The sequence below is a fragment of the Bidens hawaiensis genome, unplaced genomic scaffold, assembly GCF_021521415.1.
Source record: "Bidens hawaiensis isolate Kalapana, Puna unplaced genomic scaffold, B.hawaiensis_p1.1 tig00023203_1, whole genome shotgun sequence".
NCBI classification, from domain to species: domain Eukaryota; kingdom Viridiplantae; phylum Streptophyta; class Magnoliopsida; order Asterales; family Asteraceae; genus Bidens; species Bidens hawaiensis.
Genome location: NW_027493632.1, coordinates 113745 through 140040, shown reverse-complemented (window position 1 = coordinate 140040; position 26296 = coordinate 113745). Strand labels below are relative to the sequence as shown.

At 38.2% G+C, this 26296-nt stretch overlaps 2 protein-coding genes across 2 annotated transcripts; both read left to right on the top strand.

Annotated features, from left to right (window-relative positions):
* The first annotated feature begins 5450 nt into the window (after positions 1–5450).
* LOC143567038 (uncharacterized) lies at positions 5451–6188 on the top strand. Its single transcript, XM_077053563.1, has 2 exons — positions 5451–5596; positions 5658–6188. Exons 1-2 carry the CDS (start codon positions 5557–5559, stop codon positions 6026–6028), a joined length of 411 nt encoding a protein of 136 aa, XP_076909678.1. The 5' UTR covers positions 5451–5556; the 3' UTR covers positions 6029–6188.
* A 2595-nt stretch (positions 6189–8783) lies between these two features.
* On the top strand, positions 8784–13464 carry LOC143567037 (putative phytol kinase 3, chloroplastic). The gene is made up of 6 exons (XM_077053562.1): positions 8784–9148; positions 10003–10070; positions 11294–11425; positions 11524–11639; positions 12949–13063; positions 13178–13464. The coding sequence occupies exons 1-6, from the start codon at positions 9008–9010 to the stop codon at positions 13356–13358; spliced, it is 753 nt and encodes a 250-aa protein (XP_076909677.1). The 5' UTR covers positions 8784–9007; the 3' UTR covers positions 13359–13464.
* The last annotated feature ends 12832 nt before the right edge of the window (positions 13465–26296 follow it).

Here is a 26296-nt window from a genome sequence, read left to right as displayed (position 1 = left end):
TAATTACATAATTACTCTACTTGTATATATAATTACTCTACTTGATTCTCACGTTTAGCATGTTAATTTCATTTGTATCTGATCCAAACCCTATATACACACACACGCATAGACACATAGACACACACACATTAGGGTGGGTTAACGTACAATAATGTCTTATCGTACATTACGTACGCGAAATTCCAGAGCGTTAAATTAAAAACACGCGGTGACAGTTTCGTAAATAACCCAACAGTAGTTCGCGATCAAATTCATCGATTACAAATCGACTCTGATCCAAATTCGGAACTCATCGCTCTATCTTATCCAATTTCTAAACTCTAATCACAGCTTAAAGTATGAAATCTCTAAAGTCAAAAACCAAATCAAACTCGAACGTCGTTGAACATCAAGAAATCTTCAAAATTGATCAAAATGATGATTTAATCAATCAAATTGATGTGTAGAGGTATTTAGATTCATCAGTCGATTATGAAATTGCAGAAATAATGCACTCAATCGAGCTCTGATTATGGTTCAATATATTACGTTTAAACATTCTGAACAAAACTGAAGACCTTTAAACATTCTGACCAAAATGAAAATTTAAACGTTCAGACCAAAAATGAACATCTTTAAATGTTCAACTAATACGTTCAAAAATTAAAAGTAATGGGTGTTCAAAAAGTTTAGAAGTTCCGAACTTCTAAACTAACAAAAAAGATTCCTACCCTTAAACATTCAAATGTTAAACCTTTAAACGTTTAAGGTTAAAAGTTTAAACGTTCAGGCAAAAAAAGCAAAAAAAATAAAAATAAATGTTTAACTTATACGTTCAGACCTTTAAACTAACACCTTTAAACGTTCAGAAGTTCATATATAAAATTAAACACCTGTAACATGAAATTGAACACTGAATTCACTTCATATAATCTCGTAATCATCAAATAATTATCAATCGATCGTCAATTTGATCATCGGTTCCATCATATGAACAAATATATATGGAAAGTTTGCAACTGGGTTTCTGCAAATGGCTTATTTCAATTTAAATAAATTGAAGTGTATGTCTGCAAATGACGTCGGTGACGATGGTTGAATTCGATGTAACGGTTAATTAGGATGGAAACGATTTGAAATAATTTACAACTTTGCCACCGCGTGTTTTTTGAAATCTAGGGTTAAGGGTGTCACGTACGTAATGTACGATAAGAGATTATTGTATTGTATCCTTTATCAATCTATATATCTATATATATATATATATATATATATATATATATATATATAATATACTAGATTTTATCTCTCGTATTACATGGTTGTTTTACATTATTATTTTTAATATTTATATATTTTTTAGGATTTTAATTTTGTTTATTGTAAGGAAGTTAATAATATGCTTTGGATTTGATAATGAAAATGTTTCACAAATAAATGAGATATTATAACCCGGTTTAAAAGCTATTTGGGTTTGGTGAGACGTATGACCCGCTTATTTTTTTACTAAAAAGTTGTTTCTTAATTATAAATAATATCTTTAAAAAAATCGGATACTAAATTTTAGTATATCCCTATTTTATAGTATTTTCATATGAAATATTTTGTAAGATTAATTTTTAATTTAGTGAGATATTATAACCCATTTAAGGGCTATATAGGTTTTGTGAGACCCATACTCGTGAATTCGGGTCAAATGCATGAAAAACCTTCATTTATAAATAAAGCAATCTGATAACTTAAGGAAATATAGAGAAGTTTTGTTTATATATATTTAAGATATTTTATAAATAAGCTAATTAGTATTGATTTTCAGAATTTCTATCCAATGCATGAGAATAATCAAATACAAGCAAAGTTTTTCTACAAGTGTTTGGATCCAAGATCACAAACATATTGCTACTCGTTCCTTTCCTGGTTACCCCAAAATCAATAAAAAAAAACAAATATATATTAATCTACATTAAGTTTCCATAAACTTTTAAAAATGAGGAAGAAAGATAAAGATTCTAATGTAAGAGTGAAAAGAACAAATCTATATCTGTTCATATAATTTTAATTTGAGGATAAGGAGGGAGATTGAGTCTGATGAGAATGTTTTGTTAATCAAAGGGCAGACGGTGGTTCTTGGAATTGGAGAAGAGAGATTAGAGGGGGGAGAGAAAGTGAACAATTTGATAATTTGATGGTGGAGTTAGGACATGTAAGTTTAACGGATTCTCAAGATAGATGGATTTGGAGTTTTGGGGATATGACAGACTTCACGGTTAAGGGTGTAAGAAAGGTTATAGATGAATTTATTTTTCCTTCGTGGGCTCGAAAGACAATATGGTTCAAATTTCTTCCTAGAAAAGTTAATATTTGTGCTTGGAGGGTGTTACTTAAGAGACTTCCTATGAGAGTCAATCTGGTGAGTAAGGGTATAGACATTCCAAGTTCTTTATGTCCTATCTGTAATGATCATGAGGAGTCTATTAACCATGTTTTCGGTATGTGCTCGGTGGCTAATCGGATTTGGGGTCTTGTTGCTTCTTGGCTTGGCCTACCGTTGTGTTCCTCTTTGGCTCCGATTGAGCTGATGTCTTGGTGGGACACTTTAAGAGTCCAAACTCATAAGAAAGATATGATCGGGATGATTATATTTGTCACTTGGTGGATTATTTGGAGATTCAGAAATGACTTGGTATTTGAGAAGAATCAGCATAACAAATAAACGATATTTGATGAAATTTTAAATTTCTCGTTCTTATGGTATAGTAGCAGAAATCGTAAATGTAATATTTCTATGATCGAGTGGCTTAAGAACCCTCTATTGTATTTGTAATATTTTATGTTTTTTTTGTTCTAGCTACTTGCTAGGACTATTTTTGTTTATTTTTATAAAATACCGCCTTTTCAAAAAAAGTTTGATTAGAAGGTCAAATATGACAAACTAAATACGATATAACTGAAGTGTTAAACAAGACAAAGACAAGTAAATACATATAAAAGGTACTTTCAATAGTTTAAGTGCGTTGAATGTCTTATCTTGTTATTTTATGATGTGTTTCCTAGTCTCATTTAATGAGAAAAATAGACGAATTTGAATTTTATATGAAAAAATCATGTTTCATAGTTTTTTTTAGTTATTATTATTTTTTTAAAGAAAAATAATAAGCAAGTAATGGGAACGGGTTCGGGTTAAAAAAGAATTAGAGTCATATATTAGAGTATTATGAAATTGTACTCATAGAAATTTTAACATCAAACCCGTAGAAACCTTTACGTCGAACCCTTGGTAACCGTCATAACATACCTTAACTCACATTTGAATTCAAAATATTAGCTTGTTAAGCCTATAACATTAACTTTTTTGGCATTCTAATTAGATTTTTGCTATTTTTATTATGTGACTCGACCCAAGCTAGACAGAAAAACCCGAACATTAATAAAAGACAATCGATGAAAATTTTCGTATCCTGAAAATTTATAGGTAACCCACTAAGGTCATGTGTAATAGGCGCCGGATTGGGGCGAAATAGGGTGATAAAGGGCTAGAACACCCCCCCCCCCCCCCGGACGATAATTGGGCGAAAAGGGGCGGGGGCGGGGTTATCTTGTCGCTGATGGAGAAGATAAATAATAATATTATAATCAAATGACCGTTTGACAACGGTCAAATTTAAAAATAAAAATAAAAATTTAAACAATATATATATATATATAAACATACACCCTTCTTCTCCATTTTATACCCAAATTCTTACAAAAAATAAACAAAATGAATCCTAAAAACAACCCGAACCAACCGAACTACCAACTCCCTGGTTTCGGTCAAGCGTATGGTTCGCAATCGAGCCAACGGAACCAACCGAACTAACAATTCCCTGGTTTCAGTCAAATGTATGGTTCGCAATCGAGCCAACCGAACTTACAATGGAACCTGATGAACCTGAACAACCGAGCTATCCATATCAATTTTCCGACCCGAACCTAAACATGTACGCCAACTATCTCAGCCTCCAAAACAAAATGCCGGCGTTCGGTTCTACACCACCGGAGTCGGATCCGGTGACGGTACCAGATACGCAAACGTCACGGGCCTCCAGTTCAAGCAAAAAGCCGACCCGTAAACACAAAAAAAAACAACCGGGGGAGTCGATGGCGCAACGTGATCCATACAAGCATTGGAGCGAGGAGGAGGAGGTGGCCCTTGCAAGAGCTTGGATCGTCATTTCGGAGGATCCCAACGTCGGTAAGTTTTTTAATATTAAGTATTTATTAATTATGTATTTAGTGTTTATTAAAATGTATACTAATTGTGACAAATAATTTTAATTTGTAGCTAACTTTCAAGCCACCAGGGTGTTTTGGAAGAAAGTATTTGAAGCTTGGCTTGAGATAACCAATAAACCCGAAGACTACCGGGGAAAAGAAGCGGTTCAAGCCCACTGGAAGGGGCTTAACGCCGATTGTCAAAAATTTGCCTGCATATTTAATCGGTTGCAGGGGCCCGGCTGGCGTAGCGGGCATAACGAAAGCGACATTATAACTCAAGCCTTGAGCGAGCTCAGGGCCAAACTTTTGAGCGGCCCGGGAAACCGTTCAAGTATTTGAATTGTTGGAAAAAACTACGCGGTTGCACGAAATGGGCCGGGGCACCAACCGTTCCCGTCGCCCGACGAGCCGGCTCATCCCGACAATCAAAAAGGTCGAAGACATCGTCGTCGACAAATCCGAGCACACCAAACACACCCTCCAATGCTCGTAGCTTCTTCCTGGACGACACGGTTAATTTAGCCGAAGATTTTAATATACCCGACGACGATGAGGTAGATGAGTTGCCTCGACCACGCGGGAGATCGAGGAAAAATAAGGGGAAAGGTTCGTCGTCAACACGGTTCAATACGGAGCCCGTTGAAATAAACGAGTTGGTCGGTCGTTTGGAAACAAATGTCACCGTAATTGGAGCTGACCTTCGAGCATCCAACAAACAACAAGAAAAGTTGAACCAGACGTTCGAATTAAAACAAATGAAAGACGACTACGAATCCCTCAAAGGGGAGGGGTTTCACGAGGATGCCGCGTGATTGTTTCAACGCCGACGTAAAAAAATGCGCGAATATTACGGATATTAGTTTCTTTTTTTCAGTTATGTTTTTTTTTATTTTTTTCTTTAGTTATGTTTTTTAATATTTTTATTTATGTATTTTTTTTAGTTATGTTTTTTTTGTATTTCTTTTTAATTTTAATACATTTTTATTTAATTATTTAAATAAATTGGTTTTTATTTAATTAGTTTAGTTATAAAAAGAAAATAATAAAAAAGACACTGTGGGCCCAACTTGTAGCCCCTACACCATTACACCCTAAAAACAAATTTCCACTCCATGCTGACTGGGCGTCACGTGTCACAATTCGCCCCTAATTATAACCCTCCACTAGACATAGCCTAAAGAGAATTGTAAGAAAAACTTATATTTTATGATGTAACCCACTAAAAAAGAATTGTAAAAAAAACTTATAGTTAATTACATTTCTTCCGGATCCATCTAAATTGGGTGGTGGCGAAAACAAAACCCTGGATGATCCAAGATGAACGCCGTGTCGAATTCTGAAACCAATCTCACTGAAGGTAACCCAAACCCATCTTATTATTCACTTAGATCTCTATTCTATAGTTTTCTTTTCTGCAGGTGGAAGTGACACCGACACGATCCCTGACGAATTACCGGAATACTATGAACCAATATCTAACCTCGATGAAGAAGATTCTTTTTCTTATAATGATCAGGATCTGGTCAACGGTTGCCTGGAGAATGGAATCACTTATCTCGATCTGAACAACGAAGAAGATGAAGAAGAAAGGATGAGAGAGGCGGTGCAGAGAGCGTTTAGAGAAGACGAGAGCCGAAGAAGGGCTCCGTTGACACCGGAGAATACGGTGAGAGTCATGGAGGCAATGCGTGGGATATCATTGCCCGGATTGGCTCCCCATTGGGCCGCTGATGATCGATGGATGGATGAGCTTGCACGGATTAGACGCCCCCCCGCGTCTTCTTCGTAAGCGTTTATTGAATTGATTACCCTTTGTTTTCATCATTCTCTTTTTAGTTTAATGAGCCTATGTTTTGGCATCAAACAAACAAAGACCGGCATTTGGAAATATTTTGATGCAAATATCTGAGTCTTGTTGTATCGTATCGTAGAGAAAAGGGTTTATATTATATGGGTCAGGTGTAAACTTGTCTGGTCTATACGGGTTTGGGACTGTTTCCAAGATCTCTGATATCAAAAGAAAAGAATGAACTAGATAGACAAAGAGGTAGGCTCATCCTTTGCTTTTACAATCTCATTAATGACTTTCAGTCTTAATATTTACGCTTTCTCTCTTGTTTAAACATCATTATGAAATTTGGGTGTTGTCTCTGAATCGTACTATCCTTCCAATGAATCAAATTTCGGCCCATAGCTATGTTTCTTTTTCCGCCTATCCTAAAATCCAATACACAAAATCTTAGAGCGGATGGAATAGGATTAATCGTAGTAGTCCACTTCTGATGCAGTAGTCCGCTATTGATGCTAAGGTATCTCGTGTACGTAAGGGACTTGAAGAGGTGGTGGATACACCTTTTCATTTCTATCACATTGAAGATACTTTGATGCAAATATGAGTTTTTGAGCAATGTGATACACATCTTGGATTGTGGATACAATGTGAGTTTTGGTCTAGTGAAAACCGCGTACATTGGTCGATCTGGTCTAAATGGGTCATATTTTTTTTTAAACCATTGATCTACCGTCTATATACGATTTGGGTCATAATGGGTTTGGGACAGTTTATAAGGTTCTGAGGCTACGGATACAATTGTTAACTCTTAATAAAATCAAGCTAATGACAATCACTACTTTAAACAATTATAAATAATATCATTTGTTCTGAATCGTGCAATGCCTTCTTTTCCTGCTTTACTTCTGAATTTATAATCAGTGAACTTGGTAATTTCATGTATATTAATTAAGGCTGGAATGATTTTAATACGAATTTATCGTATAAATTCATTTGTAGGTTAACATTATTACTATTTACATTTAGATACGTATATGTTAGCTAGCGTTTGTTCCCAGAAGTTTACATAAGAAAACAAGATTGGAGCAAACCAGTTTCTGCAAGTGTTCAGAATGAATGAAAGTAGCAGAAAATTTATCTAAAGTTGCTTTAGCCTCTAGAATATTGATCATCTTGAATTCGTCTCTGTCACAAATTCTCACCCTCATCACTTCATTTTGCTGTCCACATTTTCACCTTTCTAGCATGCCATGTCTCCATAATAGAGGTCAGTCCAATATGAAGAAATTTGAATGAATAAATTGTCAGTCAAACATACTACGAATGGAATTTAGATTATAATTCCAACATATTGTGCGACCAAACACATTACTAATGAAATTTAGATTCTAGTTTAGTTGAATTCCGCGACCAAAACGATATCTTAGTTTCTCAAACGAACTTTCTTTTGTTTTTTTTTTTTTATTTTAAAAGCTTTTGGAATTACCTCCAATACCAGGGTGTGCCTTCATGGGACGAGATGTAGTTGTCTGTGCAGAGTTTGACTCTTCTAAGAACATCATCAAGAATGAAACGCACCACCGTGGGAAAACTAATTAGGATTCAAATTTGAGACATTAAGATCTCAAGCCTTAACCAACATTCTCATATCATTAGACCAAAATGCCAACTACTGAGACGTCACTTTCTTTCTTACCAAATAAATCGGTATAGCTAACAAAAAGCATAATCGATATCTATAAAATTTGGTAAATATGGTATCATTTCCTTTTATTATCTTGATTTATGGCCAAATTCCAATTCCCTATTCATGGCAATATGAACTTCTTGATGAAATTTGTGTGCAAGTTATTCCTTTTCATCAAAATTTTGTTGAATGAACAAATGATGAGATTTTAATTTCCCTGATAAATGCTTATTGTTGAAACACCCTAAATATTCATGTAACAAAACTAAATAACTGGTACCAACCGACATCATGTCACATTGCCACGCCACGGTGCGGCTTATTTGTTCTTTAGAGCATTCTCATCCCACTCCCTATCCAAATCTCTATAATTAAATTAAAAAACACTATATTTCTCTCTCTTGTTCAATTAAATAATATTTTTTATACCTTTATCACTACAGTTTTATCTCTCATTTACTCACAACCAATCCAACAAATATTAAAAAATAAATAGGGGCAAACAATGTTCCTCAAATCATCATCATCATCGTACTCAGTATATCCCACCAATAGCAAAGCTATGGTAGGGTCTGAGGAGGGTAAGATGTAGGCAGCCTTACCTCTACCCCATAGGGATAGAGAGGCTGCTTCCGGTGAGACCCCCGGCTCGATAGTAGTTTTGCATCAAGCCTTGGACATAAGGCACATAGCACTCAATCATCGGGACACCGGCTGATCGGTGCATGTACCCTTATCTTTCAGCTATCAACGCCACTACATGATGCCTGATTAACCGTCCGTCACTTTTAACGTTATTTTCACGAGATTAGTAAAATAACGTCAAAATTAGTGCAATTTCACTTTTGCCCACCCGAGGGTTCACACATATATACATCATATGTGCGCACCGCAAGCAGGGCTAAAACAATTTTCCTCAAATGTTTTCCCAAATTTACAAAAAATCACTACATTTCTCTCTCCACCCTATAATTTACACTCACAATCACTCACAACCATACCTTATAATTTGCAAACTCCCTACACATAATTATAGGGGATGGGATGAGAATACTTTCTATTAATTGAAAACTAAACTTAACATAACTTGAATCAGTCCAAGCCAATGACAACAAAACATAAACATAAATATATTTTTAGAAAGAAAAGAGAAATTTATTTATCTAGGTGTTCGCTAATTTTGACTACAACATAATAAAAATATAATATTAGTTAGGCATCACAAAAAAATAAGTATATATTTGAAAGCAGGTTCCAAACAACATTAATTTAAGACCCAACTGAGAAACATGGGTGGTGGAGCTGGACCAATGTTGTTTCCAGGAACTCCCTTGGTCGGAGATCTTTGCGCTTTGGCATTGTCCACCTGTTATGCTGTCTTGTTGCTTCGTTTTTTTGAAGAAACAGCAAGCAGAGGGGTTTTTGAGCAGGTTTATTTTGAATATTGCTCGGTCAATTTTGGGCTTGTTTGAAAAATGCATTCCTGTGTATAAATGGCAATGGGTGGGGTTTTGGGTTTTGTTAGGCATACACATCCCAAAATCCATCTGATTTTGACAAAGGGTGTGTTTGGGATTCCTTATTTTCCTCTTCTTAAAACTTATGATGGTTAAATAAGCTCTTTTTGTTTTAACAAAATGTTTAGAAACACATAAGGCCTTTCTCATTTCTCCTTATCAACAAAGCCAAAACAAGAGTTTTCAATAAGTTAGAGTCCTTATAGGATTGGAATACCTGTTACACCCTTTCAAGTTCCATTTCCCCATTGCTAAATTATGTCCCTTTTGGTCATTTAAATCAATTAGTTAAACCAAGCACTTTTAAAAAATCAACTTATTGTTTTATATTTATCCAAACACATTTTTGGAAACTCCTTACTAAAAAGCCATAAGACCTTTTTAACTTATCATAAAAAGGCCTTTTTAACTTAAACAAGGAATCTCAAACACCCCCAAAATATAACTAATCGGTTCCAAACAATGATAATCATAAAATGTTCCAAATAATAGCTATAAACAAGTTTTGACAAATAAGAATTTCTCCAAAATAAATATATAGAAAAGAAAAAAAAATTATTTCGGGTACATCGGATATATAATTAGGTAAAGGTAAATGGGTATGCTATCGGGTATAATACAAATCCCAAACCCACGAAAAAATTTCAAAACTAATAAACCTGTCTCAGTTATGTCGGGTTTCAGGTTTTCCCTCGGGATCGGGTGGCGCTGCCATTCCTAGATGTATTTCTTAACAAATGTCTGATTTTATTTTAATTTGTTTTCAGAAGCTAAACAGGAAACTTTTGCATATAACATTTGGACTAGGATTTATGTTATGCTGGCCTCTCTTCAGGTATTAATTACATTAAGTTGAAAAAATAAAGCGAAGGGCACTTTAGGTATTTCACTTAGGGTGTTCACGGTCCCCGTTTTGCTGTTTTTAGGTCAAACCCATTGTTTTAAAAACCGTTTTTTTTACTCGTACTGGATTTGGTTCAAAAATGGTACAACCGGTTAAACCGGGATGTACGGGGAGGTTTAACCGGGTTGAATATTTAACCTTGTAATTTCATATAAATAACCAAATGTACATTAATAAGCATCACACATGAACATTGATCGAGTCAAATAGAAAGTTTTGTACTTTATATACGAAATTAATCCATTATAAAAGATGTTAAGAAACCAACCTTGGATTTGCAGGATACAAAATTGGTTGATTAACGAATCATCGTTTACTAGTGTTTGCTCGTTTCAGTTTTATCTGCTATGTTAAAAGTCATTTTTCAAAAATATGGGCCGCAAAAAATATCAAAAATCTCTTGGTTTAAAACAGTTTGCCGTTTTAAACCGGTATTTTTAGAAAAACCAGCGGCACGATGTTCTAGCAAACTGCCGAAAAATACCGGGTTGCCTTACAAAAATCCGGTATAACCAGTTCAACCGGCCGGTACGTACCGGTTTTTAAAACATTGGTCAAACCATTAGCAACTGTATTTTATTTTTGTAAAGCAAAACCAAGCGGTAGAACTTTTAAACCGAACCGAAATAAACCGTTAGTAATGGTTTGATATCACGGTTTGGGCTTTAACATTGTTAACCAAACTTAGCACCTAGGTACATAAGTAATTTCAAAAAGAAAATTATACAACAGTTTACAAAGACAAAGATATCTTAATATGACCATATGATATTTAATTGTTTAAAAACTTGAAATTTAGAAAACACATGGAAGATGGTTGGATGTGTTGATATTTAAGAATGTGAAAATGGACACAGTCCACTTTCGATTTAATTTAATTTAACTAGAGTTAAAACAATTTTAATATTAATTTTAATTATGTCATATATATATCAAAATTCTAATATAATAATTCGTTCGGTCCGGATTTATTTGGTTGTTTTTCGGTATAAACTGTATACCGAACTGTTTTCTTCGGTTGGAAAATATAGAAACCACCGACCAAAAGTTAAGTAAAAAAAACAACCATGAAACCAAACCAATGACCAGTTTAGAAACGGTTTGAAATCGAACCGTGAACACCCCTAATTTCACTCATGTTAGCTTTGTTGTAGTTCCAGCATTCAAGGAGCAGCGCTTGCAGCTCTGGTTCCTGGAGTAAACATAATCAAAGTACTTCTCATAGGACTTGGAATTGTCAAAGACGAGGCTACCGTCAAGTCTATGAGCAGATTTGGAGACTACAGGTGTCTGTTTTTTTCATAATGACAATTGAGACACTTTTCTTTTAGTAAATAAACCAAAAAATCTTGTTTGACTGATTAATGTTGTTTCCGTACACCAGGGAGCTTATTAAAGGTCCTATGTACTATGCTATTACAATCACTTTGTGCTGTGTAATCTACTGGAGAACCTCTCCCATTGCCATTGCTGGAATTTGCAATCTTTGTGCTGGTGACGGTAATCACTGTTTCCAATAGTATCTCTCTTACTGTATTCATCTTGGTTTTTTTTAATGCCAATTGAATTAAAAGAAACACCTTCCCGGTTAGAAAATCCTAACCAGGAAGAAAAACAAAGTTACATACTAAGCAGTGAATTTTTTTAACCACTCTACCCAATTCGACTTACTCTTGGTTTTAAATTGCGTGATGCTCTCCGATGCATGTGGTTCAACAATCCCATACGCTATGCGTGGTGGGCGATGTGCTCTGTATTATAAAAATACTAAAATTCTGAAACATGTGTGTGTATATATATATATATATACACGGATTATTAATTTTTTCGATATTGAATAACTCCTTATCACATAAACTCGTTATCACGTATTCAATTTCCAGTTGTTAACTCGCTATCGCTGAAACACCTTATCTTATTTAGAAAGACCGATTATTCGATTTTGAAAATCGAATGTTAGTAGCATCACTATTTTTTACAGCTTCAACCCAGTTTAAATAAGGGAAAAAAACCCCTAATGTGTGCTCACAGCGTATCTCGCGTTTGACCACGTTATGCAAAATAGGCGCAATTTCAGCACAGCATGGAAACACTTCACCAATAACGATGCATTTTCACTTTTCACTAGCGCAACAACTGCATCAGGTAACATGCTCGCAAATTAAAACCAGCCTATTCTTTAGGTTTTTAAAGGGAAGATCCATTGTCCACAAAACTACCTTGACCAAGAAATATTCGTTTGAACACGTGTTTAGTGATTTAAGCAATGTTTTGAAACCTGTACCGGCAGATCGAACAGGGGACCGGCTTGGTCACCAGTCTGGTTTACCATGTTTGAACCGTTTACGGTTGAACCGGGCGGTTCCTAAACGAGTTGGGTTGAATCAGGAACTGGCGAACCGTATGAACCTGGCTTAGAGGACAATCTTTGTAGCATGGGTGGCTTGGGTGAAAAATGAAATCTTGCATACAGCAAGGTTCAAACTCTGGTCCTCTAGGTAGCAACAACACAAACTAACCAGCTGATCTAGAAAGAAATTTAAGTATTTTCTTTGGGTTAAACCTCTACATCTATTAATTCTTTGTCCCCCCCCCCCTTCTTTTTTTCTGCTTGTTTTTTTAAAAGGCAAATAATGTTTATTTTTTATGTAGTTTTCAAGTTTCATGAATATTAATTTTTTTTGTACTTATATATGTCATCTATGTCATCTGGTTACATTGGATTTAAGAAAGCAAAACCAGTAAATGTTTCTCTTTTCAACATGGAATAGGTTATGTTCCCCTTTAAACGCTTTTCCCCCTTATCCAGGTATTGCTGACATTATCGGGAGGCGGTTTGGAAAAAAGAAGATCCCTTATAATAAAGATAAATCGTTTGCTGGGTCCATTGCCATGGCCACTACTGGTTTCATCGCGTCTGTCGGGTAATCATTTTGCCAACCTTTAGGTTTGTGCCTTTACCGATTTATTGATAATATGTTCATACTAGATGAATAGTTTGATATTGGTTATGATGTGAATTTTGGTTATATGTGTAGGTACATGTATTATTTTTCGATGTTCAGCTTTGTTGATAAAAGTTTCAAAATGGTGGTTGGTTTCTTGGTCGTGTCTCTTGTGAGTGCAATCGTTGAGTCTCACCCGATTAGCACCAAGTTTGATGACAATCTTCTCGTTCCACTTGCCTCTGTATCGCTAGGAACGTTGGTATTCTCATGATCATATCGAGACGTGTATCTTGAACTGATGTCTAAATAATTTTCTTGCAACAATTATTGTCTCTGAATGTTGACAATTGCTATGATCCTCATTGTTTATGATATTAATTTTATTACATAAGTTAGCTAAAAACCCTTATGTTGTGCGGAATCAGTGACGAAGCTCAGACGAAGATACCGCAGGGCTGGACTCAAAATGTATTAAAAATTTCACAAACGAGGGGGGCCGGGCTCAAATTTTCGATCGAAAACGGCTAACTTTTACCAACGCACGAGTTTTACCGACTGACGTCACCCTATTGGTCCACCTCAACTTTTATTCACTTTTTGTTTTATATTTAGTTTTAATTACGGTACAATAACAAACATCACCGAAACGACCGAATTCGTTTCGATTTACCGGCTCAATGCTTGGTGTGACATCTGACCCGATCCGACCCGACCCAGGTACCCGTTTCTCCGATCCGATCTCTTTCTTTTATGATTTAATATATATTTATACTTATATTTTACTTTTAATAATAATATATATATTTTCCTTCCCGCCTCTTTCTCTCTCTTTCTTTCCGCCGTTCCGTCCCTCTCCTTCTCTCTTTCCGCCTTCTTTTCCCTCTTGACGCCGTCCCGCCCTTACGCCTTGTTTCCCTCTTCTAACTCTTTGCTTGTCCTTTGTTTCTTCCCGCCTAAGGTTGTCTGCGCAGCTCCACGCGCCAGACCCCTTACAAGGAATCCTGCGTGAAGACCACCTGTTTCAGCGATACGCGAGACGAACTCTTCTCGCAGCGCGCTAAGAACTGTAATTCTTCTCGCAGCGCGCTAAGAACGGTAGTTCTTCCCGCGACGCGCTAAGGATTTGTAGTTCTTCTCGCAGCGCGCTAAGAATCGTAGTTCATCCCTCGACGCGCGAAGAATTATAGTTCTTCCCGCGGCTCGCTAGGAATTTTAGTTCCTCCCGCGGCGCGCTAAGAAATGTGATTCTTCCCGCGGCGCGCTTAGAAATGTAGTTCTTTCCGCGACGCGTTAAGGTTGGTTCCGTCTGCCTTCGCGCTCGCGCTCTCTTGACCTTCTATGTCTGCCTTCGCGCTCGAGCTTTCTCGCGCTGAACCCTTTGAGTTTTCTTCTGTTTAATCTAGCCGTTTGCTTTTGTGTTGTCTTATCTTTTGTGCTGTTGACCTAATCTGCTTTATGTCTGAAAAGTTACTTTCGGCGCAGCATGCGCACCAACCCCATTGGTTGGCAGAAAAAGTGACTGACATTATCTTTGGAGATCTGCTTTTCCATGCTTGACCAGTACCTTTATCTGACCCTCCCATGCCTTTTTACTGTTCCCTGTCAGCCTTTTTCTCTTTTTCCCTGCTGCCATATCTTTTGCTTTTGGAATCTTTTGCTTTTTGGAGATCTTTTCCCTTTTTCTAGGGATTGTGTTCCCTAGGGTTTCTCTATAAATAATAATGATATTTTCCTAACACTACACACACAAAACACTTAATCTCTCCTGTTCTCTCTTGCTCCTTGCTCTCTCTGCCGCCTCCCTCTCTGCCTCCGTCTTCCTCCCTGTTCTGCCCTGCTTTTCCGGTAATGTATATATTATATATAATAATTTACTTATTAATTATGCTAACTTATAATCAAGACTTAAAACCAATCATTAAAACAATAATCTTTAAATATAGGTTAACTTTGCTTGCTAAGAGTTTGGTTCTTGCTTTGTCTTTCTTCACACCGATTATCAAGTGAGTAATCTCGTACCTAATCCCTTTTTGCTTTTAATGTTTTGGGATGTTCATGTGTTCATACAAACTTAGAGTCTTAAACTGTTTATGAACTTTAGTCGCGCAGTATCCCATGTGTTGAGGACGTAGACTTGGCTGTTTATTTGTATGTGTGGATCATTAACCGTCTTGTCGGTCTATTCCGCAGTTCTCATGGTACCATTAGATGAACACGGGAGAACTATCGTTTATGATTTTCTCTTTTGTTTGCACATGCACAGTTTGTCTTGTTTGTGAGCTCAATTGTGAGCACTGGCAGTCTATGAATCTTAGAGTTGATCCCGATCAGATTACACCCTTGTTGAAAACCAGACATACACATGTTGCGCGCAGATTTATGGTTATCTATGTATTGTATTAAACTTGATTTCTCACCAACACGCAAGTGTTTGACGTTTATTTTAACACATGTTCAGGTTTGCAGTAGCTGTTTTGGAGCTTGTGGACACGTAGGAAGTTTTCATTATTTTGGACCTAGATTAAAATGTATCAAGACAAGTTATTGTTGTTCGAATATTTTGCCTTATAATATATTGAATTATGTTGCTTTATGTTATCTTGTGTTTACTTTGCGCGTGCGCGAATGAATGTATTTATTAAATATTGACACCCAATAGTGTCACGAGTAATGAAACAATATGTGGCGCCCCGATGTATAATCCGCCCTTGGTCGGGGTATTACAGATTGGTATCAGAGCTCGTTGACTTTAGGATAGGTGGTTAGACGTAACGGCCTAGAATACCTAAGAGTCCCTTCTCGCGCATGAGAGAAATCTCATGTTTGCGCGCTTATTGTTAATTACTCGTTATTTATGAACATGCTCGCGCTTGCGCAGTATATGATTTTATGTTTTATTTCGTGATATTTCGATTTTTGTTGAATTTCGATTTTTATTGATTTTTCTTACATATTCGTTTGTTGGGTTTGAAAATCCGAAAAGTCATGGTGATACATGAATAGTTGATTTTCAATTTCCATTTACGATTATGTTCTGAGGTTGGAGACTTGAAAAGTCATGGTGATACATGAATTGTCAACCTCCAATACTCATTTTCTTGTGTATTTTATATTGAAGATTGAAAAGTCATGGTGATACATGAATCGTCAATCTCCAATACTCGTTTGCTCGTATATTTTAAATTGGGAATTCGGAAAGTCATGGTGATACATGAATTGTCGATTCTTGATTCGAATTTGTTACCTTTATTAAGTCTGCATTTAGGGTCATTTATTTTACTTTAACTTTTGACAGTAACTGACTCCGCGAAACCAAGCTTTATAAGATTAAAACTTTGCGCTAAAATCAAGATATTAACTAAAATTAAAATTTTTATAGAATGCCTCCGCTATCTCGTCGCCATCTCAAGAAGAAAGAAGCCGCGCGCAGACGCTCGCAGCAACGTTCCCAGGAAATGGCCGCCGCAATAGCCCAAGCTTTGAGCCAAAACAATACCAACACCTCTGGTTACAACATTAAGTCCTTTAACGCGGGTAACCCTCCAAAGTTCACAGGTCTTGAAGGAGCCACCGTGATGCTCCAGTGGCTTGAGAAAATAGAAAACACTTTCCTCCACACCCAATGCCCCTCAGACAGACGAACCCTATATGCTTCCAGTGTCCTGGAATCTAGAGCGCTTACATGGTGGAATGGAGTAGCTCATGCGCGTGGCGCAGAAGCTGCTTCCAGCATGCTCTGGGAGGAATTTAAGGAAATTCTGACGCGAGAATTCTGCCCTCCCAACGAAGTTAAGCGCCTGGAGGAAGAATTCTGGAACTTGAAGCAATACAGCGGTGAAGCGCGCGAGTACGCGACGCGCTTCCATGAACTAAGTTTGCTGGTCCCTCACCTTGTTACCCCTTCCCGCCGAGCCATAGAGAAATTCCTTGGGGGTCTCCTCATGGAAATTCAAGATTCTGTATGGGCCAGAAACCCAGTTACCCTCTCTGACGCCATCGAGTTGGCCGCTGTGCTCAGCGACAACCATGTCAGAGCAGGAACCCTGTTCCTGCGGGGAACTGAGAAGACCAAACCCACCAAAACTGTCCATGAACCCGCAGAAACCAAACCTGAACCCTCAAACCATAACCAGAAACGTAGGCGCAGACAAGCTTACGCGCTTACCAACCCGCCCATAGTCCAGCAACCCGCCTACCAACCTCCAGTTTACGCGCCTAACCCTCTGTCAGCCTACCCAACACCTCCTGTAGTCCACAACTATGCCCTAACCAATCCAGCACTCCCTGCCCCGCCAACTAAGAAACCTTACACAGGAAACCATCCCTTTTGCCCAACCTGTAGACTTCACCACCCACCTCAAGTCCCATGTCGACTTTGTAACCGATGTGGCAGCGCTGGTCACCTTACAGAAAACTGTAGAGTCCTTCCCGCCAAACCAATTGCGCCAACGCCACCAGTCTACCCGCAGAACCCACAACCAACCTACCAAAACCCACGACCCAGGTCGTGCTATAACTGTGGTGGTCCCAGTCATTTCCGGAACGCGTGCCCGAGACTACAAGTGCAAATCACACAAGCGAATCCGGTGAACCAGATTTCGAACCAAGTGACACGCGGACGAGCTTTTAACATAACCGCGCACCAAGCGCAAGCGAATAATGACGTAGTTAATGGTACATTTTTGCTTAACAGATTTTATGCTTCTGTACTTTTTGATACTGGCGCCGATCGAAGTTTTATTTCTCGCGCGTTTGAGCAGAAGCTTGCGCGACCGCGCGATAACTTAAAAGAAGATTTTTCAGTTGAATTGGCTAACGGTGAAACTATTTTAATTAACTCTGTGATTAAAGATTGCACGCTTAACCTTAACGAAAACGATTTTCTGATCGACCTCATCCCTATGCCTCTTGGAAGCTTTGATGTTATTATTGGTATGGACTGGCTTACGCATAATCGCGCCGAAGTTATTTGCGCCAAGAAGATGATTCGCATACCTCGAGAAAATGGTGATCTTCATATCTACGGCGAGAAACCCTCCCGCGGTCTTAAACTTATGTCTTGCGCCGAAGCCCGAAGACTCATGCGAAAAAGGTGTATTGCATTCTTAGCTCATGTGGTTAAACCTGCTGAAGAAAAGAAGCTTCGCGATATCCCTGTTGTGCGTGATTTCTCTGAAGTTTTTCCTGATGATCTTCCTGGTATCCCTCCCGCTCGTGAAGTCGAGTTCCGTATTGATCTTGTCCCTGGTGCTTCCCCCGTAGCTAAATCTCCTTACCGTCTTGCGCCCGCTGAGATGCAAGAATTGGCAAGCCAACTTCAAGAGTTGACTGCTAAAGGATTCATTCGCCCTAGCTCTTCGCCCTGGGGTGCTCCGGTGTTGTTCGTTAAAAAGAAAGATGGATCGTTTCGCATGTGTATTGATTACCGCGAGTTGAACAAACTCACCATTAAAAACCGGTATCCCTTACCGCGTATTGACGACCTCTTTGATCAACTCCAAGGTGCCTCTTGTTTCTCGAAGATTGATCTCCGCTCTGGCTATCACCAGTTGCGCATTCGCGATGAAGATGTTCCGAAGACTGCTTTTCGAACTCGTTATGGCCATTTTGAATTCTTGGTCATGTCCTTCGGTTTGACCAATGCACCCGCCGTTTTCATGGATCTAATGAATCGGGTGTGTAGGCCTTTCTTGGATAAATTCGTGATCGTGTTTATCGATGATGTTCTGGTGTATTCTAAGACCAAGGCCGAGCATGAGCAACATCTTCGGTTGGTGTTGCAAAAGCTTCGAACCGAGCAGCTCTATGCTAAGCTTTCCAAGTGTGAATTCTGGTCTGATGAAGTACAGTTTCTTGGTCATGTTGTAAACAAGATGGGTATTCATGTCGACCCATCCAAAATTGAAGCAATCAAGAACTGGATTACGCCATCCACTCCTACCGAAATCCGTTCCTTTCTGGGCTTAGCTGGTTATTACCGGCGCTTCATTTCGAACTTCTCAAAGATCGCATTGCCTTTAACAGCTCTAACGCACAAAGGTAAACCGTATATTTGGGGCTCGAAGCAAGAAGAAGCCTTTCTATCGCTCAAGCGTTTGTTGTGTGAAGCTCCTGTTCTTGCGCTACCTGAGGGTAATGATGATTTTGTCGTGTATTGCGATGCCTCCAACCAAGGTCTCGGTTGTGTTCTTATGCAACGAGGCAAGGTTATCGCTTACGCATCAAGGCAACTCAAGGTTCACGAAAAGAATTATACAACTCACGACCTCGAACTAGGTGCAGTTGTTTTTGCCTTGAAGATCTGGAGACACTACCTTTATGGTACCAAGTGTATCCTCTACACTGACCATAAAAGCCTTCAGCATATCTTTGATCAAAAGGAACTCAACATGAGGCAACGCCGATGGAACGAACTCATCAGCGATTACGATTGTGAGATCCGGTATCATCCTGGTAAGGCTAATGTGGTAGCCGACGCGCTCAGCCGAAAACCCTGCCAACTTAACTGTATCTTGCCGCGCACCCAGCTTCACTTCGCGCCGATTCAAAGCAACCTTGAATCGCGTATTCGTGACGCGCAGCGCGCATCCATCAGTAATGGTAACCTTCGCGTCGAGTTAGCGTGTGGCGCGGAAGCGCATTTTGTCCCTAATCTGAGTGGAATTCTCTGCTATCTCAATCGCATCTGGATTCCCTTTGATAAGAATCTTCGCGCTGATATCCTGAGTGAAGCGCACAAATCTCGGTATTCTATTCATCCTGGCGCTGATAAGATGTACAAGGATTTGCGCATTACTTATTGGTGGCCCGGTATGAAAAAGGATATTGCTATGTTCGTAGCTAAATGCCTGACTTGTTCTAAGGTAAAAGCTGAACACCAACGCCCATCTGGTTTGCTCGAACAACCAGAAATTCTAACGTGGAAATGGGAATGTGTAGCGATGGACTTTATTACCAAGTTACCTTTGACAGCAAGCAAACATGATAGCATTTGGGTAATAGTGGATCGTTTGACTAAGTCTGCTCACTTTCTGCCCATTCGTGAAAACTACCGTGTTGAGCAACTCGCGCAGCTTTATGTCAAGGAAATTGTCTGCCGCCATGGTACTCCTTTGAGCATCATATCCGATCGCGATGGCCGTTTTATATCTCGCTTTTGGAAATCTCTCCAATCTGCGCTTGGAACTCGCTTGGACATGAGTACGGCATATCATCCTCAGACTGACGGTCAGTCTGAGCGAACTATTCAAACTCTTGAGGATATGCTCCGATCTTGTGTTCTTGATTTTGGAGGTAATTGGGATTCACACCTGCCTTTGATTGAGTTCTCTTATAATAACAGCTATCATTCCAGTATCGGTATGGCCCCATTTGAAGCACTTTACGGTCGTAAGTGCCGCTCCCCGATTTGTTGGAGCGAAGTGGGTGAAACTCAAATCACAGGACCCGAACTTGTTCAAGAGACAACCGATAAAATCGCCAAGATCCGTGATCATCTGCTGACTGCCAGAAGCCGACAGAAGAGTTACGCAGATCGCAGGCGAAAGCCTCTCGAATTTCAAGTTGGTGATCTTGTTCTCCTCAAAGTGTCGCCCTGGAAGGGTGTTGTCCGCTTTGGGAAGAAAGGTAAGCTTGCTCCTCGTTATGTTGGTCCATTCAAGATTCTCGCGCGTGTAGGAAAAGTTGCCTACAGACTTGACCTGCCGCCCGCGCTCAGTAATGTGCATCCAACGTTCCATGTATCCAATCTCAAGAAGTGTTTAGCTGACGAGAACCTTCACATTCCACTTGATGAAGTTCAAGTTGATGAATCTATGCATTTCGTTGAGAAGCCTGTTGAGATTATGGATCGCGAGGTAAAGCAAACCAAGCGCAGTCGTATCCCTATCGTGAAAGTTCGCTGGGAGTCCAAGCGCGGAGCCGAGTTTACATGGGAAAGGGAAGATCAAATGAAGATCAAGTACCCGCACCTGTTCTCTGCGCAACCTACTTCGAGATAAATTTCGGGACGAAATTTCTTAAAGTAGGGGAGACAGTGACATCTGACCCGATCCGACCCGACCCAGGTACCCGTTTCTCCGATCCGATCTCTTTCTTTTATGATTTAATATATATTTATACTTATATTTTACTTTTAATAATAATATATATATTTTCCTTCCCGCCTCTTTCTCTCTCTTTCTTTCCGCCGTCCCGTCCCTCTCCTTCTCTCTTTCCGCCTTCTTTTCCCTCTTGTCGCCGTCCCGCCCTTACGCCTTGTTTCCCTCTTCTAACTCTTTGCTTGTCCTTTGTTTCTTCCCGCCTAAGGTTGTCTGCGCAGCTCCACGCGCCAGACCCCTTACAAGGAATCCTGCGTGAAGACCACCTGTTTCAGCGATACGCGAGACGAACTCTTCTCGCAGCGCGCTAAGAATTGTAATTCTTCTCGCAGCGCGCTAAGAACGGTAGTTCTTCCCGCGACGCGCTAAGGATTTGTAGTTCTTCTCGCAGCGCGCTAAGAATCGTAGTTCATCCCTCGACGCGCGAAGAATTATAGTTCTTCCCGCGGCGCGCTAGGAATTTTAGTTCCTCCCGCGGCGCGCTAAGAAATGTGATTCTTCCCGCGGCGCGCTTAGAAATGTAGTTCTTTCCGCGACGCGTTAAGGTTGGTTCCGTCTGCCTTCGCGCTCGCGCTCTCTTGACCTTCTATGTCTGCCTTCGCGCTCGAGCTTTCTCGCGCTGAACCCTTTGAGTTTTCTTCTGTTTAATCTAGCCGTTTGCTTTTGTGTTGTCTTATCTTTTGTGCTGTTGACCTAATCTGTTTTATGTCTGAAAAGTTACTTTCGGCGCAGCATGCGCACCAACCCCATTGGTTGGCAGAAAAAGTGACTGACATTATCTTTGGAGATCTGCTTTTCCATGCTTGACCAGTACCTTTATCTGACCCTCCCATGCCTTTTTACTGTTCCCTGTCAGCCTTTTTCTCTTTTTCCCTGCTGCCATATCTTTTGCTTTTGGAATCTTTTGCTTTTTGGAGATTTTTTCCCTTTTTCTAGGGATTGTGTTCCCTAGGGTTTCTCTATAAATAATAATGATATTTTCCTAACACTACACACACAAAACACTTAATCTCTCCTGTTCTCTCTTGCTCCTTGCTCTCTCTGCCGCCTCCCTCTCTGCCTCCGTCTTCCTCCCTGTTCTGCCCTGCTTTTCCGGTAATGTATATATTATATATAATAATTTACTTATTAATTATGCTAACTTATAATCAAGACTTAAAACCAATCATTAAAACAATAATCTTTAAATATAGGTTAACTTTGCTTGCTAAGAGTTTGGTTCTTGCTTTGTCTTTCTTCACACCGATTATCAAGTGAGTAATCTCGTACCTAATCCCTTTTTGCTTTTAATGTTTTGGGATGTTCATGTGTTCATACAAACTTAGAGTCTTAAACTGTTTATGAACTTTAGTCGCGCAGTATCCCATGTGTTGAGGACGTAGACTTGGCTGTTTATTTGTATGTGTGGATCATTAACCGTCTTGTCGGTCTATTCCGCAGTTCTCATGGTACCATTAGATGAACACGGGAGAACTATCGTTTATGATTTTCTCTTTTGTTTGCACATGCACAGTTTGTCTTGTTTGTGAGCTCAATTGTGAGCACTGGCAGTCTATGAATCTTAGAGTTGATCCCGATCAGATTACACCCTTGTTGAAAACCAGACATACACATGTTGCGCGCAGATTTATGGTTATCTATGTATTGTATTAAACTTGATTTCTCACCAACACGCAAGTGTTTGACGTTTATTTTAACACATGTTCAGGTTTGCAGTAGCTGTTTTGGAGCTTGTGGACACGTAGGAAGTTTTCATTATTTTGGACCTAGATTAAAATGTATCAAGACAAGTTATTGTTGTTCGAATATTTTGCCTTATAATATATTGAATTATGTTGCTTTATGTTATCTTGTGTTTACTTTGCGCGTGCGCGAATGAATGTATTTATTAAATATTGACACCCAATAGTGTCACGAGTAATGAAACAATATGTGGCGCCCCGATGTATAATCCGCCCTTGGTCGGGGTGTTACACTTGGGGCTGACAACACTTGAGTTTTACCACCGTCTGAGTTTAACTAACTTGTCCGGCGCAACGCGCCAGGTAAAACTAGTTATACATAAATGTACATTACGCCACACTTGAAATTTTTCACACACTGGCAAAATCAAACAAATATTTAAAAAAAATTCGCTAAAACATAAATGTTGCAAATAACATTAGTATGTTTTTGTACTACAGAATCTAAACATGTGGTTCGAATATCGATTCCACAATGAAAATTAAATAACGGACATCTATTTCTTATTTTGACTAGCCAACTTGTTTGCTTCCGTTATGTCCGTTATTTGTTTGATTCTGATAACACAGCAGCAGTCGCCATTATTTCGTAAGAGTTTCAAGCTTTAATTTAATATTCTTCAAATCCGCCCAGTAGCCATTTGTTTTCCCCATCCATGTTTCCATATATATTATGGTGAAAATTCTACCATCGAAAAAATTTCCAAGTGCAGCCAAATCAACATTCATTGTTTCGGGTACAAGCTTTTCAACATCTATTTTTCAACATCTATTCACTTTGAATGATATACTTCTTTCAAATATTTCACAAATATATCTTCCTGTGAAATGCAAAAAATAAAGGCATTTAAAAAAAAGCAACATCATTATACACATATGTAGGACAGACACATATGTACAATTTCAAACACTTCATTAGTATATGTTTAACTCCGAACAATTCATCATTATACACGTATGTATGACAAAGAAAAGCTATAATTTCCAAACACTTCATCATTATACACTTACGTATAAGTTTTTAGTTGCCTTTTATAATTGTTACTCATTAAACAATATCTACACCTACATAACATTACATATTATACACATATGTACTAACAGAAATATTACTTCATATACACATATTATGACATAGATAGCCTACAAATTACCAAACACTACATCGTTATACATATACGTACATACAGTTTTTAATTACCTTTCATAACTGCTACATGTTATTCATTCAACATACACAAACAGTTTTTAATTACCTTTCATAACTGCTAACTGCTACATGTTATACATTCTTTACTCATTCATACATATTCATATGTTGTACATATATCTATCATACATATTCATCTATTACAAACATACCTCCCTTGTCAATATGTGCAATATCCGAAGAGCGTTCACGTATCGACAAGCTTTCGTTCACATTCAAGATATACATAATTAACATATAAATAATACATGTCATACACTTACCATTTAAGGTAAGTGTATTAAGTATCACATCGAGTATGCACACACCCCCGGAAACATAACAAGGAAATAGGACTAGAAACTCACTTGAACTCGGTTACGTTCACCGTTAATTGTTATTCTTTTCCTTAGCTGTGCGCGACTAACTGTATAACAATTACCGTATCAATTAACTATCACTACTCATATCGCGTTTCTAGTATAGTTATAACCCTCAACGAACGGAGGTCAGGGGGCAGCGCCCCTGGCAGCGGGGTTCTAGGGGCGGCAGCCCCTAGCGGGGTCCAAGGGGCAAAGCCCCGGGCTGGGGTTAAGCTGCCAGGTCAGCTTGGAAAAATTTTATTTTCATTAACTGTCTTAACACATTTTCATTAGGATTTTTAAATTATTATTTAATTCGCCCACTTGTTCGCTATAGCGAATTAAGCCTAATTCGTTATCTAAACATAGCCCGATTCGTGGCCTAATTCGTTATCAAAACATGGCATGATTCGTTACCTTAACTTAGCGAATTGGTGAGTAACGAATCACCTGATTCGTTATCTTACATGATCTGATTCGCTATCCTAGTTCGTTAGCCTAATTCGTTATCTTGATGTGACTTGATTCGTTATCTTAATCATAACGAATTAGTGAGTAACGAATGACCTAGTTCGTTATCGTAATCATAACGAATTGGGTGAGTAACGAATCATCTGATTCGTTATTTTATCATAACGAATGGGCTCAGTCTTATCCAAACTTTGACTTAGAGGTCAAAGTAAAAAATCATTAAGAACACAAAACACTCAACAGCAACGGATTCTGCAATTGAACCTCAAATCTCAACGAAATAACACGAATTTGGTACCAATCAACTCGTATTAGCAGCGCCAATAAAACCTAACGATCCATACATCAAAATATTACGTTTTAAAGGGTGCGATTTATGTATATATAGGTATGGCTCAATACTCGTTCAATTAACCTATCTAATGTTAACGAATTGCAGTAGGATTTGTTGTGTTGGATTCGTTTTTTACATACTCAAACATATCTATAATTTCTAGACGAAATCCGGACCTAAACTAGCAAGTTCTCGATATAAACGTACCTTAAACGAGTCGGTTTACGAACATGGTCTTGTCTTGATGTTTGCTTGGTTCGTCACAACGCTCTAACACTATCACGCTCGGGTTCTCAACTTCGGATCTTGGCTCGGGATAAAGAATGGTGTTTGTGTGTGTTTTTCAAGGTGTAGGCTATGGTGTAGATATGGATAAAATGGAAAGGATTAGGGATTAACGGGTATTTATACTCCCTTAAGGCCCATTTCAGCTCTTATTCCATCTTCTAAAGTCCAAGCCCACCCATGATTATTTATTTATCTAAACCGATAAACGAAACACAATAAAATAACAAAATTTATTTTATTATTTCTTATCGAAAGTAGGATGTTACATCTTGTATTCTTTTTATCTATATAAATAGATTTTAAAAACTTTATAAAGGTAGATAATAACCATTAACATATAATTAACAACATGTTTAAATCCTTACGTGGAGCCATTTTTTGTTTGTGTGTGCACCTGATTTAATAAACAAAAACTCATTAGTATTGTTAGCTATTAAGAACATTTTTTTAATGAACATCTATTTGATGCATAATATTTCTATACATATATGTATATTCTTATTATTATTATACATATACGTATAGATATCATGTATCCTTGTATGTATATACAGTCAAATCATAAAATGTACCTATAACAAAAAAAAAACTTATTACTATTGTTAACTATATAAAAACAATTATATTATGCATGTATGTATAAAAGGTCACATCATATATCTACATATGTGTACAGTTTTACCCAACAACTAACTACACTAACTATTACACGTGGTTAAGCACG